Source organism: Anguilla anguilla, chromosome 12 (genome assembly GCF_013347855.1).
Source record: "Anguilla anguilla isolate fAngAng1 chromosome 12, fAngAng1.pri, whole genome shotgun sequence".
Taxonomy (NCBI): domain Eukaryota; kingdom Metazoa; phylum Chordata; class Actinopteri; order Anguilliformes; family Anguillidae; genus Anguilla; species Anguilla anguilla.
In genome coordinates this window covers 19,761,752-19,780,557 of record NC_049212.1, presented here as the reverse complement: position 1 = coordinate 19,780,557, position 18,806 = coordinate 19,761,752, and the positions used below count along the sequence as shown (strand labels likewise).

The 18,806-nt window shown below is 43.0% G+C and overlaps 1 protein-coding gene across 2 annotated transcripts; it reads right to left on the bottom strand.

Annotated features, from left to right (window-relative positions):
* Window positions 1-1,750: 1,750 nt before the first annotated feature.
* On the bottom strand, window positions 1,751-17,646 carry gmps (guanine monophosphate synthase). 2 transcript variants are annotated; one of them, XM_035384898.1, is made up of 16 exons: window positions 17,383-17,646; window positions 13,417-13,595; window positions 12,012-12,126; window positions 11,452-11,549; window positions 10,813-10,916; window positions 10,151-10,344; window positions 9,188-9,353; window positions 8,643-8,794; window positions 7,874-8,047; window positions 7,242-7,347; window positions 6,603-6,718; window positions 6,042-6,167; window positions 4,727-4,842; window positions 4,408-4,538; window positions 3,756-3,928; window positions 1,751-3,606 (listed from the first exon to the last, which is right to left on the bottom strand). In XM_035384898.1, exons 1-16 carry the CDS (start codon window positions 17,407-17,409, stop codon window positions 3,505-3,507), a joined length of 2,079 nt encoding a protein of 692 aa, XP_035240789.1. In that variant the 5' UTR covers window positions 17,410-17,646; the 3' UTR covers window positions 1,751-3,504. The 2 variants fall into 2 exon arrangements, with proteins under 2 accessions (XP_035240789.1, XP_035240790.1); XM_035384899.1 differs by lacking the exon at window positions 17,383-17,646 and adding an exon at window positions 16,881-17,357.
* Window positions 17,647-18,806: the final 1,160 nt, after the last annotated feature.

Sequence of the window (18,806 nt, the reverse complement as noted above, 5' to 3'; positions counted from 1 at the left end):
TGTAAATTTAATAAATGGCATTTCAATAAAATTAACGCTAAAACAAGCTGCAAAAAAGCAGCTTTTTTGAAAATAAAATAAAATTTATACATTGTCCCAATCTTGAGGGGGGGGGGGGGGGGTTGGTACTATATGGACTATTAGTAGCCCACTAAAGTGGACGGGACCAACGGAACTAACTTGATGGACTAACAATCAACAATAAAACATTCAGTTGGCTACCATATACTGTTGTGTTTTGTATATGTAATCTGATGAATGTACAAAATGCCAAGTTACTCACACATACAAAGCACGGTCTATAAGTCAATTAAGTTCCTGTATATTTGCAACTTAAAATAAATACTGATTTTATAATAAATACTGTACATACATCCACTCATATATAGAATACTTCATTATCCCCATTGGGACATTTCCCTAGCAGCATGGAACATTCACATTTACAAACAGACATTTATACCAAGAAACATACAACCATTCATGCTACAGAAATGCTGGGCGAATAAATACATACAGTACATTCAGATAAAAATTTGACATATTGACACCTATTAAAATAAATCTTTATTCTTACAAACCTGTCCTAACATATGTTTGCCCCATTAATGTACTGTATCTATGCTTGTACACAGGGGCATGTTACTTCAAACAATTTGGGAAGCATTGGGTAGAATTGCTTTGGAATACAGCTTGTTTAATTTGAATGGACGTGTGAAGTTGTTATGAATCCTGCCTGTTCAAATGGGGTCAGAAGGTACAGAAAACTTTTTTAAGGGCAGAGAGTCTGTGGTCATTGTGGTTATTTCTGTAGGGAACAAGAACCCTGAAAAGTGCCAAATTCTCGGTGTTGTATAGGTATGGGGGCATGCCGCCCCATCAAGCCGTAACTTTGCGGGATGAATCCCAAAATTTGAAAATACATACATACATACATACATACATACATACATACATACATACATACATACACATACACACACACACACACACACACACACACACACACACACACACACACACACACACACACACACACACACACACACACACACACACAAATAAATAAATAAATAAATAAATAAATAAATAAATAAATAAATAAATAAATAAAACAGCGATATTTTAAAGACAACAAATAACCTTCCGGTTTTAAAACAAATCACGTATACCTTAAATCGCGCATTGCGAACACAATCATGAACCGAACTTACGAAATAACGATAAAAAAAGTGTTGAAAGACCGACACATTGAATCGGAATTCAGTTTGCTTCAGATGTTCTTTGTATTCAGTTTCGTAACCGATAGGCTGTTCTCACTTATGTAACATTACGGCGTCTTGGGCCAGGCATAAACTTTTGAAATTGCTTTTCTCAAATTGGTAAAATTGATTGTACAATTGCCTTAGCAACCACATCGCCGTAGCCTACTTGTTCAAGTGGACAAGCTACCACAGTGCCCTTTCTGAACAGACACAAACTCTTGTGACTCTCACGAGGCACGCGTAAAAAGCATGACAGGGCTCCCTCTCCTGACAGGGATTAGGAAAATCAATTGAGTGTTTTGTCCCGTGAATCCGATTCTGCACGACGGCGAACATGTGCTTGCAGTTCTTGCAAACTTTAGTTTGCCATCATCAATATGAGTGTCTCCCTTGTGCTTCCACATTTTGGCAAATTAAAACCTTTTCATCCCTTTATTTTCTTAAACTGGACTCTCCTGGTAAAACATGACTGAATACAAACAAAATACTTTCAACATGGACTTCTTTATTAAAGCTCAGTTTTCATTGTACAAATTTCAATGTTGAAACTGCATGCAGTAGCTTGGTTTGAGGCACATTACTAAAGAAAAAAAGCACTGTTTTAAACAAAAAATCTCTCGGACATAGAATTGCATAAATTAAACGTAAAAATGTATTTCATATTGCAATTAAACCCAACTACCCAATCAAATGTCCATTACAAGTCCTCATTTCCTTGGAGACATAAGTAAAATGTACACGTAAAAAGGCGACATACACAGAGGGAGAACATTTAAGAACAAGTTTTGCAATTAAGACACGGAACAAGTCCATCTTGCATTGTTCAGTTTGTGACGAACAAACACAGTTTGCAATGATAAGTACGAAGACAATAAATACCTAAATATAAGCTTTTTTATTACCACTGTATAAAATTGATCTAAATCAGAGGTTTCGTTCATGAGGCCAAAGTGAAAGTAACTGGGTGTGAAAGCCTGGTTAAGCTTTTGTGGTAAATATATCTAATCATCATCCTTACGCTCACCAATTGACAAGTATAAATGTCCTGCGAGCAGGACCGGAACCCATGGCCAGGAGCCAGAGAATCTTCATTTGATTCTCTCTCGCGCAACAGACCCTGGGGGACACCAGACTCAAACACCAACAGCCAGAATTGACCCCTGACACTTCACTTACGAGGAACAAACCTCCTTTAACCTGGAAATACAATTACTCTAGAAAGCAGAGAAGCACCAAGGCCATGGATAAAACAAAATGAAAATGAATGTGCAAAAGTTAACTTCACACTACACCAAAACTGCCTGCATGGTGATTGTGATGATAATGATAAAGTGTTTGAAGTTGATACAAATGGGTCAGATATTCCCCAGTGTGTCGCCATTATGTTTTTTAAATCATCTTTTTATTACAAAAGCACTTATTGCAGAAAGAAAAAACAGTGCAGTATAGACTCCTGTTGGTTTTGGGTCTTCATTGTATCAGGAAAAACAGGCACAAGCTTTGCCACACACCCCATTTTTTATTTGGGGAGTGGGGGTGTCCCTTACAGTAGCACATCTATGTAAAACTATCCGTTTACATTTACCACACTCAGCGGCTTACAAACTCCACCAGTGCCTTCTGGGAACAATTCAGTGACCTAGATGAATTTTACATCCCCCAGAAATTACGTGCCACTTTTAACAAAATTTGGCAAGACGTTTTAAGAGCGTGAATTGGTCACATCTTCGCGATGTTGAGTTACTGCACTTCTGCTACAGTACTTAGAGTGCATGGACTCGATACGTTTAAATAGTTTATATGTAAAGGTCCTGGAGTAAAGAAAACCCACGACTTCATGACTACAGTGAACAAAGTAAAAACACAGAGGCAATGCATAACAGGCAAAGAGAGCAACGACTCTTTGAACACCTTTCTCTTTTTGCGGTTTGTTTCATGTTGCGACTGGAAGTACACCATGTGGTTAGTCCACAATGTGCTTTCACGTATGACCTTCAAGAGGACGCAGCATTAGCAGAATATTAAAACAACACATGGTCAACAACAGAAGAAAAAATAATAATACAACCACCCCCAAAAAGGAGGTGGTGCAAGGTAGCGGCTCCAGGTGTGCGCTGGTCACAGTACTGCCTGCAAAAATTGGGAATGTTCATATCTGAAGGGGGGGGGGGGTGGTCAGATGGGGTGGGGAGGGGGGTGTGACGGTGTTAGAGGACAAGGGGTCAGAGGTGGGGTGGCTCTACTCCCATTCTGTGGTCCCTGGGGGCTTGGACGTTAGGTCAAACATCACCCGTGAGATTCCAGGGATCTTCTTTATTTCGTTCACCATCTTTAGCACCACCTTGGGGCAAAGAAAGGAGTTACAAAAAAGGATTAGAGAACAGCGGAGGAAAGGACTGCTGTCCTTCACGATTCTGTCCCTTCTCGTGCTGTGGTGTGGAGTAAGGTGTGGGGGGTTGCCTCTGGTGTCGTGTACTTTAACAGACATACCTCCTCTGGGATATGGTCGCCAGGTGTGGCGGGAATGCCGGTCATGAAGTCGCTGGTGATGAAGGTCCGAATGACCACTGATCGTCGACACGAGGGCTGCTTCTGTAGGGGGTCTCGGTCAAAATGCAGGGGGGTGAGGATGACCGGCATCTGGCTGATCTTTCCGGAGTAGCCTACAAAAAGAGATACCAGTGACCAAGAAATTTAACACATTATAGGTCAGTGGCGGACATAAGGCATACGCAGGCTTTAACGCACTACAGCACACTAACTAGTAGCACTTCAGAGTCATGATCCTTGGGTTATAATATCTGTATACATTTCAATATGACATCTTTATGACCTTTGTTACACAAAAAGCCACAGCATATTTCATCCAATAATTCCCCAACCACTGCTGAGGAAAGTAAAACCTGTTTGTAACACTACCATAACCAAAGACATTCGAAACTTTTTTGTTGTCATCTTCATTTCACCTTATTTTTCCAACAATATTGTATCAGAATGTGTTCAAATTGCGTCTCGTTGCTGTTAAGCACTTTGGGCAGTAAATGTTGTATGAAAGTGAAATGTGATCTGTAAATAAAAAGTTATTACTCCAGTACTTAGTAGCAGAGAGTAACGGAGGTGGAGAAGGTATCCCTGGCCTTACCAGACTCCCGCAGGATGGAGTGCGCCACGAAGTCGGCCTGTCTGAGCGTGCTCAGCACGCCGGTCGTCAGGAAAGTGGGGGTGATGTCTGTGGGCGGCTCCTTCACCTGCGGCCCGAACACATACACCACTCTAGAGTGGGGGGCGAGCGAGAAACGCAGCGGCTGAGAAAACCCTGCCGGGACGGCGCGGTTTCGAGGCGGGAAAACCGCCAACGTTCGCGAAGCGCGGCGAGGGCAAGAGACGAAACAAAGGGGAGCAAGCGCATGGGAGGGGGGAAAATTTGACGGCTTTGCCCCGTTTCCCAAGCCTCACGGTACCTGTTGATGCTGTGGCACATGCGGGGGATGAGTCGGGCCAGGAAGAGCAGAGACTCCCAGTGAGGGGCCTCCTTACTGGACACGCCGCACACGTAGCTGTACGAGCGGCAGTCGCCCTGCAGGCAGACGGAGAGGGGAAAGAGTGAGGGAGAGGGGAAAGACAGTGGAAGACGGTAAAGAGTCAGGGAGAGGGGAATGACTGAGGGAGAGGAGGAACACTGAAGGAAGAAGGCGGCTTTGTTTATGTAGAGTTTACAGGAAAAGTAAAAAGCTGGTAAAAACCACACTCTAAATTGTTTTTAACCTTCTTGCACTGAGATCGACAAGCAATCAAAGCCTACACCCAAAAATAGGCTCAGACTTAACTTCCCCACAACCCTCAGAGTAACCTCTGCTCTGTTTTGACTGGGTTTTGGTAAATGTAAATGTTTCCTTGGCACGCTGTCAGTGTTTCCAGACGAGGTCTCAGAGCATAATGGTGACACTGGGCACAATTTTAAGAAACTATCCACTGAGGTTACAGCTTCATAGAATGAAAACAAAAACATCCCAGCATACTGTTGGGTCTGAAAAGATACTAATTGGGGGGTGGTGAGGTTTAAAAAACGGTTTCTGTTTTCTACAAACAGCCAGAACTAACTTATCCTCTCTCCACCCAGCCAGCCAGCCAGCCAGCCAACCTCCCCCCGTCCCCCGAATCCCAATCCACATGTCTCCTGCCTCTGTGTCTGGTGTAAATATAGAGGCCTGCGGTGTGCAGCAGGAAGTGAGCGGAACACCCAGTGCTACAGCAGTTTTTCTGGTTCCAGTGTAAGAGCCTGTCTCTGACTCCATGGTTTTCCACAAACGCAATAACAGCTTCTGGAGAGCTCCACCCTCCCACCACCTCTCGCTCAGTCTCACCACTCTATGTCTTAAAAACTCACTTATTCAGTGCAAACTCTCACAGTCCTGCAATCTTGCTCTCCACACCTTGTTCATACAGCGCTCATTGGCTGAGCTCGAGCCAGATAACCGCTGTGGTCAAAGGTTCGACTGTCACAGCGAATACCTGATAGCACGAGTAAGCAGGACCTTAACAGTACACCCCTGCCCCAAAACAACAACAATAAAAAATGGGATTCACCTTGCCTTCAGAGGAGCAACCTAGACGACATGGCACAATTCTGAGAACAGCAGTGCACTTTCCCTCAAAGTGACAACCACTCCACATCATTACATCATCAAGAATGCAAAGTCTGCCAATGACAGCCACTTCAGCCAGGTAGTGTACTTCACGGCAGATAGGACAGGGGCCACGAGTCCCTTCTCGTACCTGGACACCGACGGTTTTGATTGGCAGGAGGAAGGCATTCAGTGAATGAAGGCTGGTGATCTGCATTAGCTTCTCCTCTTCCTCGTCCGAGATGCAGGACTTTACCCTCTGCAGCAGTGTGTGTGGCTGAATGGAATGGCAAATACATTAGATGCTTTCCAAAAGTAGGACACGAGTCAGAAGCTTTTAGGCCATTCGTTTATCTATCCTCAAAAGACTTAATCTATGTGAAAACTCAAAGGCTCAATTCCGTAACTACACTGCCAGCATGAACAGGGACAGTTATGAAACGCAATGTTTCTCCTGATACTGTGTTGGTGAAATAAGAACTGCATCATCGCTTAATTTTGCTTCCATGCCTCGATTTATGGTATCCGCACTGCATTACAGTGCACTCCCTTCACTGCAGGGTAGGAAGGATTCTGATATTAGTTCCACCTCTCTATGCTTGACATCATGAATGGGCTTATATAGGCCTGGAGGGTCACAGACCGCCCAATTTCACTCTCACTAAGCTCTTAAAGCCAATCATATGCACAGGAAGCCAGCCCTGCTGCTCACCTTTTTGACGCTAGCTGAAAAGTCCGCGACAATCTTCAAGATGTTGTTCGTCTCCGCAAAGTCTTTGCAGACGTAGGGCTCGTCTGCACAGATCACCCTGATGGCCAGACCAGGACCTGCAGGAGACAGAGAGTAACTGACAGCTGTATGTCACTGTCTACTGAGTGTCTAGCACAGATAAAAAACAAAACAATACAGGTGAAATATATAAAATACGTTCACAGATGGGCCCTCTCATTTTATGATCGCTCACTTTTTAAAAATTCCAGCAGCTCATGCTTTGATTTTAGCTTAGTGTGTCATAAAAAATTTACACAAGGAACATCTATTCCCAGATATGCCAGCTATACAAGTTCAATATTTTAAAAATAATAAAGAATCCAGAATACTGACAGATTGCATGGGCAAAGAAGTTTTTTCCAATCAGTTCCAACTGCTGATCCACACATTAGGACAGCAGTGAACTGGTGTGTTTAGATCACTGCGATCTTTGCCAGAAGTTTAAGGGTTCACATCCATATATAGAACACTGCTGGCCTGGTTGCAAAAAAATGTTAGAAATGTGAGCAGTGCAGATGACCAGAGACAAAGCCCCCTCTAAACAGGAGGCAATGCTTATGTAGCAAAATGCAGCCTCACCAGGGAAGGGGTGTCGAGAGATGATGTCTTCAGGGAGCCCCAGCTCTCGTCCCAGTGCTCGCACCTCATCCTTGTGGAAGTCTTTGAGCGGCTCGATTACTTTTCCCTGGAGGGCCACAGAGGCAGCGTGAGGAGGCAGAGCTCAGAATTCACAGAGGCTCCTTTCTCCCCACTATTTATTATCAGTCTCAGGAGATACTGTATTCAAATATGTGTGGCAAGGAGCTAGACATCAGTGTCACGTGTCTGTGGGAGTTCTGCAGAGTATCACCAAAGCAAATGTATTCATAGAAAAAGAGAAGAGAAATGTGTGTGTGTGTAGATCATACAAACATTTTTATGAATATCCACTTTTATGCTGCCTCTTATTATGCTACCACAATTCTGATATTGTCCTCCAATAGCTTGGTAACTGCAAAGTTCCAACCATTATGAATGGAAGTCGATACATCAATGTGCATTTCACAGATACCGGACTACTGCCTATGCTGACACCTACACTATCTGATTTGATACAGCTTCATTGGAGGCTGCTTGCATGATTGTTAATGTTAATGACACCTCTGCTCTACAGTTATACAAATTGTGCTTTATGGATGGCCAGTCAGAGCTCAGAGGTTACAGCAGCGTACCTGGTCGCGAAGCTTGCGGATAAGCTCGGTGTCGTTGTGGTGCGTCTTGATGACCTCAGCCTTGCCGCTGGCGATGACTGAGGCGCTCTCAATCAGGTCCGGTCTCAATGTGCCCTGGGCCAGGTACACCTCATCAGGCTTCAGGTTCATCTCCCCAATTACCTCATTTGCCACCTGCAGGGATCAGTACAAGCAGTGCACTTTATTTAATCTAAGCCACTGGTGTTCCGTGGTAGTCATCCATTTATTAATCTATCCATCCACCCTTCATAAATTAAACAAACATTAACAGTGTGGTGCATGATCTGGCATTAATTATAACCCTTTGATTTGCCATGAATTCATTTCAATATTTTGAGCAAACTAGTTAGTGCTGAATTCAAACTCAAAGTACCCTTTCCTGGAATTCAATCATTCCAGACTATGAGTCTCTGCTAGGAGACAGAGGATGGGTATGTAAAGCAGTATTTGCTATTTTTACACAATGCAACCCAAGAATGGACATCAGTGTGACTGGTGTGGGAATCAGCTCAACTCAGCATCACAAACTGTTATGGGCTGCAACATAACATATAAAGACAGGTGGGCTCCTGTGGAAGATGGTTTTAATTTGTCACCAGGCCATTTAAAATACTCCGATGGAACTTCAAAACAGGATTACCCAATTGTGTGCTGGTATAAATAAGGGTAACCTCAGAGAAAAGGTCCTGCAAAATAAGGTCCTCTGAAAGATGAGCACCTAGATTAAGGTCATTCAAGAAGTACAGACCTTGACGAAGGTGTCGCCAATGATTTTCCTCTTCTCCTCAGGGTTGGTGGTCATGTTCAGAGTTTTACTGATGCGCTTCCTGGGGGTTCTGTCCTCTTCCGAGATGGGCAGAGTCGTCGTCCCGTTGTAGAAGGTGTGGGCCGCGTTAACAACTGAGAAGGAAAGAGAATTGGGGGGGGGGGGGGGGGGTGAATGGATAAATGGGGATGCTAAATTAAGACCCCCACAAACTCTGTAACAAAGACTGTACTACAAGCCATTTGCTGATGAATAATATGACAGCACATATGAATACTGTAAAGCAGATTTCCCAAACAAAAAAAAAAACATTAGCATTAATTGTGTGGACAGAAGTTATTTGTCTCGAGAGTGTGTTACATGTTAATATGTGGATGCAAGGCCATTTTATCCTGATAAACTTTAAGGCACTTTTGTAAGTCGCCCGGATAAGAGCGTCAGCCAAATGATAAATCAACAGCAGTAAAAAGAGGACCACGTGTGCATGAATCACCCTTGACGCTGCAGTCGCGCCAGACACGGATTACCTTTGACTTTGATGCCTAGCTTGGTCAGAGCCTCCTCCACGCTCTGGCTCTCCCTCTTTCTCATGAAGCCGTTGTCGATGTGGACGGCGATGACCTGCTCCTGGTTGAGGGCCTTGTTGAGCAGGGCGGTGCACACTGTGGAATCCACCCCACCGCTCAGCAGAACCTAGGGGGAGCACACGTTTGGGCCGTGCATGAGCTGCGTTTCAGCTTAGTTCTTCAGTCAAGGAGGAACCAACACTAAACCTGTCTGGATTTTCACATGAAAGTGGATGAGGAGCAAGGCATGCTGGGTATATATTCTGAGCCTGAGGCACAGGGACGGAGGGAGCAGTAAGATGTGTTATCAGAACTAAAATCTAATTAATTCCTCTAATTTATCCCTTTGTCTCTCAAGAGAGAGAGAAAACCCACTTTCTCAAAGCTGTAAAGAGCAGGGAGAAGGATCACCCCTCTATGGGGAAGTGTGCAGTTTAATTGATGCTTTAATTGCTCAACCTCAATCCACACCCAGCTCCCCAGTGATGTAATCAGCAATCACTGAGAATAAAGCACTTGACAGACAGCCCTGCAACAACCTTGGCCTCTAGTTTATCCTAAGTAATAATATAAAGTATTAAGTATAAAATCACAAAGAAATTACAATTCAGTGAAGATCTACTGAACATATACGTATTCAACGACCATCTGCCAATGGTGAACATTTGCTTAATAATTTTTTCCAGGATTTAATTTATTAGCTTTATTTTACAGGGACAATGCATATTAATAACATTTCTGTAAACCTGCCAGAGTTAGCTGGGGAGGCTAATTTTAATCTGTAGGATATGGATTCTGTGGTTTCTACGGTAATGGGACTTGAACATGCCTGACAGGACACCAGGCCACTGAAAGACCACCCCAATCTGACTCTGTTCAGGGGCAACAGAACGCAGACGCTTTAACGCATTCAGAAAAGCTCACCAGCACTTTGGACTTGTCCGCTCGCTCCTGGATCTCACGGATGCAGGACTGCTGGCGGTTCTGCACTGTGAAGTTGCAGGTGCAGCCGGCAATCTCAAATAGGAAGTTCCGGAGCATCTCCATGCCTCGTACCGTCAGGTCAACCTCAGGGTGGAACTGAGTCCCGTACAGTTTCTTCTGCTCGTTGGCAATCCCTGCAGGGATTATTCAGAGTGAGGCACTACAGGGGTATGCATTATTCTGGCTTTTCCATTAAATTACAAAAAATGGCTCTGAGCTAGACTAATCATATTTCTCAACACAGGCTGCCAGATGCAGCTCGGTTTGTAAGAATTCTATAATAGCACCTTTCCTGGCCTTCTGAGGAAATGTCCCAGAAATATACACGTAAGCCTGCAAATTTGGCTTCATTTCAAGAATGTGTGACACCACACAATGCATGGTTGAGTTATTTTTTCTTTATTATTTTTTTTATTAGAAGAGTCATATGGCAAATTTGTGTATATCCCTGAACTGACATCAGTAACATTGCAACATTTGACCTCTGAATTCGCCCAGGAATGGTAAACCCTGTTATGTGGTTTTCTCCATTCTGCTCAATATTTGATTCCAGAGATTTGATTCCAGATTGTTGTAGGGATGGGTTGAATACACCTCCAAACCTGCAATGATGTTTCCTGACTGGGCCACCACTTTGAACCCGTCAGCCACCTTGTCAACACTGTCACCATGCGTCAGAAGTACCAGCTCCTCTTTCTGCAGACCCCTGTGGAAGACCACCAAACAGGAAGTCAGTAGGCAACCAGACCATAGTCCACTGCCCTGAAACAGACCTGTACACCAAACCGCTCTCAACTGCTGGATCCTGGGTCAGTCAAGCCTTCAACAGTCAGAAGAAATTATTTATTGAGAACTGATCTGAGATCAGAGCTACTGACAGAAGCAGGTTACGAAGGACCAGTGGAGCAAGCGTGTCTTCTAAGGAATTCAAATATTCCTATTTCATTTCAGTTAATTTACACGTACAATAGTCTTAAGGGCACCAACTGACACATGGTGCATGACTGCAGAAACATCTTGGGTACGGGGTCAAAAAATAAGACAAGCAAACTTATCCTGAATAATAGACACAGAAAATGAAATCAGCAGTCATCAAACTCAGCCCTCCTCCATTCCTTGCCCAAGACTACTACATCGCCAGAGTTCATATTTGAACTAAAGCAGGCTCTCATATATATTTGCCATGATATCATTGCTTTAAAATGATGTTCTTTTTGCCTCCTTATCTTTATCCAACTCACCTGAATAGAGAACAGGAATTATCCAGCCCGATGCTGAACACTCCATCCTCCCGCATGCTCTTCCTGTGAACAGTGCCTCCGAAAACTTTATTCATCATCTGCCGGAGGAAAAGCAGGTGACGATCAGGGCAAAGCAGTGTGCCCCAGGACTCACAGACATGTTCAATTTACATCGGGATCTAGTCAGGTAAAATTTTAAATGAATTTGTCACAACACTTCTAGTGCACACCGGTTTCAGCCCAGGATGTTTTTTTGAAGACTTTGAGACAGTCACCGAATTCCAGTCTCAGTGGTGGATGGTCATTGCAGCAACGGCACCTTTTTCTGAACAGGGATTCATTCTCTTATCGCTAGACGACATCAAACCAGTGGACTTGCTCCGGAAAAGAAGCGGGCCAGAAAGTGAACGTTCAAAATCAATCGCTGCAACTGCAAGAAAAGGGCTAGCAAGGGAGGAGCGGCCAGTCCCTGCGATTCAAGTTCAGTACAAACTGTATAGCCGAGCTGCATACAGAAACACAGGGACACACAGTGAACAGGACAGGTCGTCTCCTCTCACCTGCATGCCATAGCAGATCCCCAGCACCGGTTTCCCAATGGTGAAAATTGCAGGGTCGAACCGGGGTGCATCCTCTGCATAGACAGAGTTTGGTCCTCCAGATATGATGATAGCCCTGCAAAAGACAAATGGGACTTTTCAATCCTTCAGCCCTTAAACCAGGGATGGACAGGGAGGGCCATATCCATTTATGGGTATCAGACCCACTTCAGCTTTTAATTACTTAATTAACCAGATAATTTACATGAGCTGATATTTTAGCTACATTCCATGAAATGAACAGCAGCTGATGAATGTTCTTGTAACTGGTGGCAGCAAAAACCTGCATACGCACCAGCCCTCCAGGACTGGAGTAGCCCACCCCTGCCTTAAACACTCCGTTATGCGAGTCTTCAGGGAACATGATTGACAAGGGAGGCTTCAGGATTCTTTATTCTCCTCTGTGAGAGAGCCTGAAACTGAGAAGTCTAAACTGTTGCCTATATTTGCTTTGTAAAGTAAAAAAAATATCCTGAACCAAAATCCATATTTCAGTATTTACACATCTCAAAAATGTATCATGCTATTTAGTTCACAAGGCAATGGTGAAGCTAACAAAAATGTAAAAATTGGCATAGCAGATAGCACTAGCATCCCAAATGGTATGTAAAGCCTGCAGCCATGAATATAAACTCTTAACAGCTCAAAAGGCTGTTTCATCCAGACCCAGCACAGAGCCGGGTGGGCAGACAAAACAGTCTCACTAACAGCTCCTGCTGAGAATCTGCAGCAATAATGCTGGAATACTCATGGAAAATACTGTACGCGTGACCCCAAGCATTATAATAAAAGAAAAATGAAAAAAATCAGAATCTGTCGTAATGTATCCGTCTCTCTCCTCTACACACATTCCTCAATAAAAAAGCGGACCGTGAGTACGCTACAAAGTAGAAACCAGCTTCAGTGGCACAGTCGGTGAAGCAGCAGCAATAATTACCAATTGTCTTCCAGCTAGGCAGTAATTACTGTATTAAAAGCACAAACCTTCATGATCTGAAGACACTGGAAACACATTTCCGATGTGTCTGTTCTATCCTCTGAACAAAGGACTGTTTCTGCCTGGCTGACCGTGAATTGTCCTGGCCAACGACCATCCAGAGTAGTCACTCACAAAGGAGCCACTTGCATGGGCAAAGCTCAACATATCCTCCTCTTATGACAAGACAGTTGTAATTGTTGGAATACACTAGCGCTGTACTTCCCCCTGTTAGCTTCACTTAAGCGTACACTTAAGAAGTACATCAGTGTGAACTTACAAGTTCTTCTCCACTACACTACAGAAAGTTGGTAGCATCGAGTGATCGTCACACCTTTCCCTCAAGATCATCCACAAATAAAACTGTGCAAGTTGAACTGGGATTTTCACCTGAAACCCTGTTCCCTGATGGCGAAAGCCGGGGTCTCCAGCGGCAGGATCTCCGACCGCACACAGAGCTCTCTCACACGGCGATCAATCACTTTCCCATATTGTGCCCCTGCGTCCAGGATCACCACGGCTCCTTCGTAGTGGCAAGAGCCATCCTTCGGTTCCCCGCCAATATCCAGCTGCAATACAATGTGCTCACATGAAATACAAAGGAAGCTAACAAAAACGCCCTCAAATGAAATGTACGTCAGGGCCAAAAAGATGGAAAAATTTAAAGGAACCTACTATGTGGTTTACAATGTCCAATACAATATGCAACATCACAGTATAATTATGATCTCCCATTTAAGGTGCAGCAATCACTTGTTAATATCTGAAACCATGTCTGTGCTCATTCTCTAACCAGTTCATTCGCTCACATGGCTATGGTTGCACTCTAGCTGTTACAAGTAATTACCCCAGACATACACTATGGCCCAGACTGAACATAAAAACTTTTTTTAGAAAAACATTTTCACAAACTGAGCCCACATTGTTGCATGGCAGTGAACAAGTAAGCACTTGCTTTTGGTGTACAACTCACATAATTGCTAAATCACTTCTTATTAACCTGAAAGTCTTTATCATTCATAAAATTCAAAATCATTCTCAGTGTGTGCATAATAGGCCTATGTGATACTTAAAATAACAATCAGTCACAATATAAATTCTTTAATTTAGACTAAACTCTCTTTAGCCTCTTCTATTCCTATCACTGGTAATGAGTAGGCGGTGCCACACAGAGGTAACTGGGTAATTACATGATCCATCCTGTAAAGTTAGTACTCTACAGTGCAGTGGCTTTCAGTTGTAAGGACTGCATTTTTTATATTTGGAAATACAGTTACCAGCTCGTTATCTCTGTCCTGATTTACGTGCATGTTTCCATTCTGACGTAAGTGTGAAGCTCGCTTACAAAAATACTTTTAAACTTGTTATCAACAGTCAGCACTACAGTACTCTAAATTTCAGCTACCATGCGAAAATGAGTACAGTCAGGTCCATAAATATTTGGACATTGACAAAGTTATTGTTATTTTAGCTGTCTACCACAGCATATTGGAGTTAAATAATGAATATGAGCTCAAAGTGCAGACCGTCAGCTTTAATTTGAAGGTATCCAAATCTGGTGAACGGTGTAGGAATTACAGCACTTTTTATATGTGGTCTCCCCCCCCCTTTTTTAAGGGACCAAAGGTAATTGGACAATTGGCTGCTCAGCTGTTCCATGGCCAGGTGTGTGTTATTCCCTCATTATTTAATGAACAAGTAAGCAGATAAAAGGTCTAGAATTGATTTCAATTGTGGCATTTGCATTTGGAATCTGTTGCTGTTAACTCTCAATATGAAGTCCAAAGAGCTGACACTGTCAGTGAAGCAAGCCATCATTAGGCTGAAACAAAAACCAGAAAAGCCCATCAGAGAGTTAGCAAAAACATTAAGTGTGGCCAAATAAACTATTTGGTACATTCTTAAAAAGAAAGAACGCACTGGTGAGCTCAGGAACACCAAAAGGCCCGTAAGACCACAGAAAACAACTGTGGTGGATGACAGAAGAATACTTTCCCTGGTGAAGAAAAACCCCTTCACAACAGTTGGCCAGATCAAGAACACCCTCCAGGAGGTAGGCGTATCTGTGTCAAAGTCAACAATCAAGAGAAGACTTCACCAGAGTAAATACAGAGGGTTTACCACAACATGTAGGCTAAACCATTGGTAAGCCTCAAAAACGGGAAGACCAGATTAGAGTTTGCCAAATAATATCTTTAAAAGCCTGTACAGTTCTGGAACAACATCCTATGGACAGATGAGACAAAGGTCAACTTGTACCAGAATGATGGGAAGAGTAGAGTATGGAGAAGGGGAGGAACTACTCATCATCCAAAGCATACCACCTCATCTGTGAAGCATGGTGGAGGTAGTGTTATGACATGGGCATGTATGGGTGCCACTGGAACTGGTTCCCTTGTATTTATTGATGATGTGACTGCTGACAAAAGTAGCAGGATGAATTATGAAGTGTATATGGCTATAGTATCTGCTCAGATTCAGCCAAATGCTTCAAAACTCTTTGGACAGCGCTTCACAGTGCAGATGAACAATGACTCGAAGCATACTCGAAAGCAACCCAAGACTTTTTTAAGGCAAAGAAGTGGAATGTTCTGCAATGGCCAAGTCAATCACCTGACCTGAATTCAATTGAGCATGCATTTCACTTGCTGAAGGCAAAACTGAAAGCAGAAAGCCCCAAGCACAAGCAGGAACTGAAGACAGCTGCAGTAGAGGCATGGCAGAGCATCTCCAGGGAAGAAACCCAGCGTCTGGTGACGTCTATGGGTTCAAGACTTCAGGTAGTCATTGAGTGCAAAGGATTTGCAACCAAGTATTAAAAATGACAATTTAATTTATGATTATGTTAGTCTGTCCAATTACTTTCGAGCCCCTAAAATTGGGGGGGCTATGTATAAAAATGGTTGTAATTCCTACATTGTTCATACAATATTTTTTACAAACCCCTTAAATTAAAGCTGAAAGTCTACACTTAAATCACATCTTGATTGTTTCATTTCAAATTCATCGTGGTGGCGTACAGAGCCAAAACGATGAAAATTGTGTCACTGTCCAAATACTTACGGACCTGACTGTACGGGACAAAGTGCAGCATAGTTTAAAGAAAACACTCCGTATCCCGTTAATGATCAAAAGATCACCACGATGATGAGCTGGCTAGTTAACTTCGTTCATACTAATCAGCAATACAGCTTGAAAAATAATAAGCATAACTTTACGTTACCACGTAAGTAGCTTCTACCTTTCTACATGACGTATTTACCAGGGGTTTTACCATATATATATCAGTCCACTGTCACAATATGTGCCTGACCGAGAGTTTTCATACAAATAACAACAGCCCCGTATTTCATAATAAATATTTTTATTACAAACCTGCAATATACGAGGGCATACTGTACAGCACCATCTCCTTCCCACGTGGTTAGCTAGACTTCCGTCATTGAAAAACAAGAGGTATGATTTGCTTACGTCCCAAAGCACAAACTAACTAGCTATATAAGCCAGAAAACAAACAAACTGACTAAATATTCAGGTTTCTTTGGATGTTGAGTTCTTTAGGAAAATGTTACTGAACTGTCACACAGAGGGTAAAAACAAGAGGACAATAATGAATTCGCGCACCTGCTGACACGAATGGTACGACAACTAAGTTAGTGGCCTATTTTAAATTATTATTAGTGTTGGCTAACCAGCCAGCTAGCCACCAGCAGGATTATGTAGTTTGTCCGGATTGAATAAATAGCATGCTGCGACATAAAGGGATGGTCGTACTGCTGCTTACAAGATCACTGACCACCTGATAGACTATCTAAGACTAAGTTCAGTGCAATTTGACAACGGGAAAAACTCACTGGTCTGCACGTTCTCATTGTGAAAGCCTAACAAAACTGGACTTCAGACGCAGTTGCCTTGTTAGCGGACGCGCTCGCTAGCTGAAAGCACGCGGGTATGACTGGCTATCGGTGCTACGAATCAGACTAGTTACGTTAGGTGACAACAGCCACACACAGTGAAATCGAAACTACATCGTAAGCTTGCTACTGAAGACAGCTGATCAAGTTTTGAGTGTTCACGTCTGTTAAGATTGGCAATTTCAGAAAAACTGTCGGTCTCTGAAAAGTGGCTGCACGAACGAAAAGCAATAGGATAAGCATGCTGCAAGTTTACTGGACGTATGCAGGCCGTAACCGGGGGCTCTCCTAGCGATCAAGCCCGGTAAAGAGAGGCGCTTGTACTACCACTGGGGGACTGCCAGCAGATTAAAAGAAGACAGAGAATGTTCTTAATATTTACTAGCTAATGCCAGGATCAGCAGTGAAGAATGCCTTCCAAATCGTAGGCCAATGTACTGACCTTGGTATCCCCGTTGCACAAAGCCATGGATGACTGGAGTGTAATGGAGACTCTCTATTGCTCTTCCTGCGTTTCACGGAGAACGAGCTGAACACGGGGTTTGGCGCGCCGACTGCTGCTACAAATGTGAGCGTGCTTCAGTTTTTCCCACAATGGTGCTTCAGACAGCTCTCCTATTGCCTGCAGCGCCCGCTGTCACTCCTCCGAGCGGAGTTTCTGTGTTTGGGAGTTTGTCTGCAAAACAATTTTTGCTACACGGGAGGGGTTTGACGTGGACTGTAAAAAAAAAAAAAAAAAAAAAAAAAAGTGAAAGGATTGGGAAGAAGGAATGGAAAAAACATCCCGTCTGAATTAACGGTAGCTAAATTTAAAACACCAACTCCCGTGGTCAGTTGACCAGTCATCCTATTTTAAATAGAGCGATTGGTAATCTGCCAAGGCACTGCCTCAAGCCACTTGATGAGAAAGTAGTAAACTGAAGGTACTGAACTCTTTCCCAGCTAACATATTTTCTTCAATATAATTATGTACGACCAAGGTCAACAGACAAAAGATGACAATTTAGCAGAAGTTCACATCACCACACAATTTCTCTAACACTCTAGAAGAACCTATCACCGATGGCCAGTCTCATATGACTCATGTTGGCTATTTTACACGAGTGAATGAATGGAGAAGTCATCCTACTTCACACAGTAATTAAAACATATGGTGGCGATGAGATACACAATGTCAACGATCCAAATATATGGATAAGAAAAGAAGGAGGATGCTGGTATTTCTTTGCCACACGACATAATTTGTCTACATAAAGTGAACCCACTATAATGGAGTTTTCAATGCGGGGTTCGACTGCGACGTTCTGTGTCTGTGAGTACATCACGCAAATACGCATTGGTGTACTTTTGATGATTTCTACAATGGAGACATCCTGTTCACAGATTTTTCCAATATGCAACTTGTTTTTTTTTCGTTAAGCCGCAGAGTAAATCAACAGACACCATTCAATGGGAGATTTCTGAGATCTGTTGAAACTTCGCCCACAGGTGGAAGTTACTTTCTTGATTTTCAGCTGCAGAAGGCAAATACGTGTTATTTTGGATCTAGCCCCAGGGCATTGTAACAGAACCCATTCCGTAATTCTTTTTCTCTGAACACATTAATAAATTTGTTACAGTTCTGCTTGTTACAGTGCGCGGATTTGTGTGCCCTCCGCCAAAATAAATAAAAAAATTAATTAATGACAAAATTTGGACAATGGACTTCGTCTTCAATTGGTTGGGATTTTATTGAACTGGAATATTTAAGCTACCACTTGCTACATTTGAAAGGAGTGCGAGCCACCTGAACAATGGCATGTGAAACAAACACGTTTGAAGGGGTCCAGAGCAAAATAGAAAAGTTGGTTTGAGCACAATTGATCA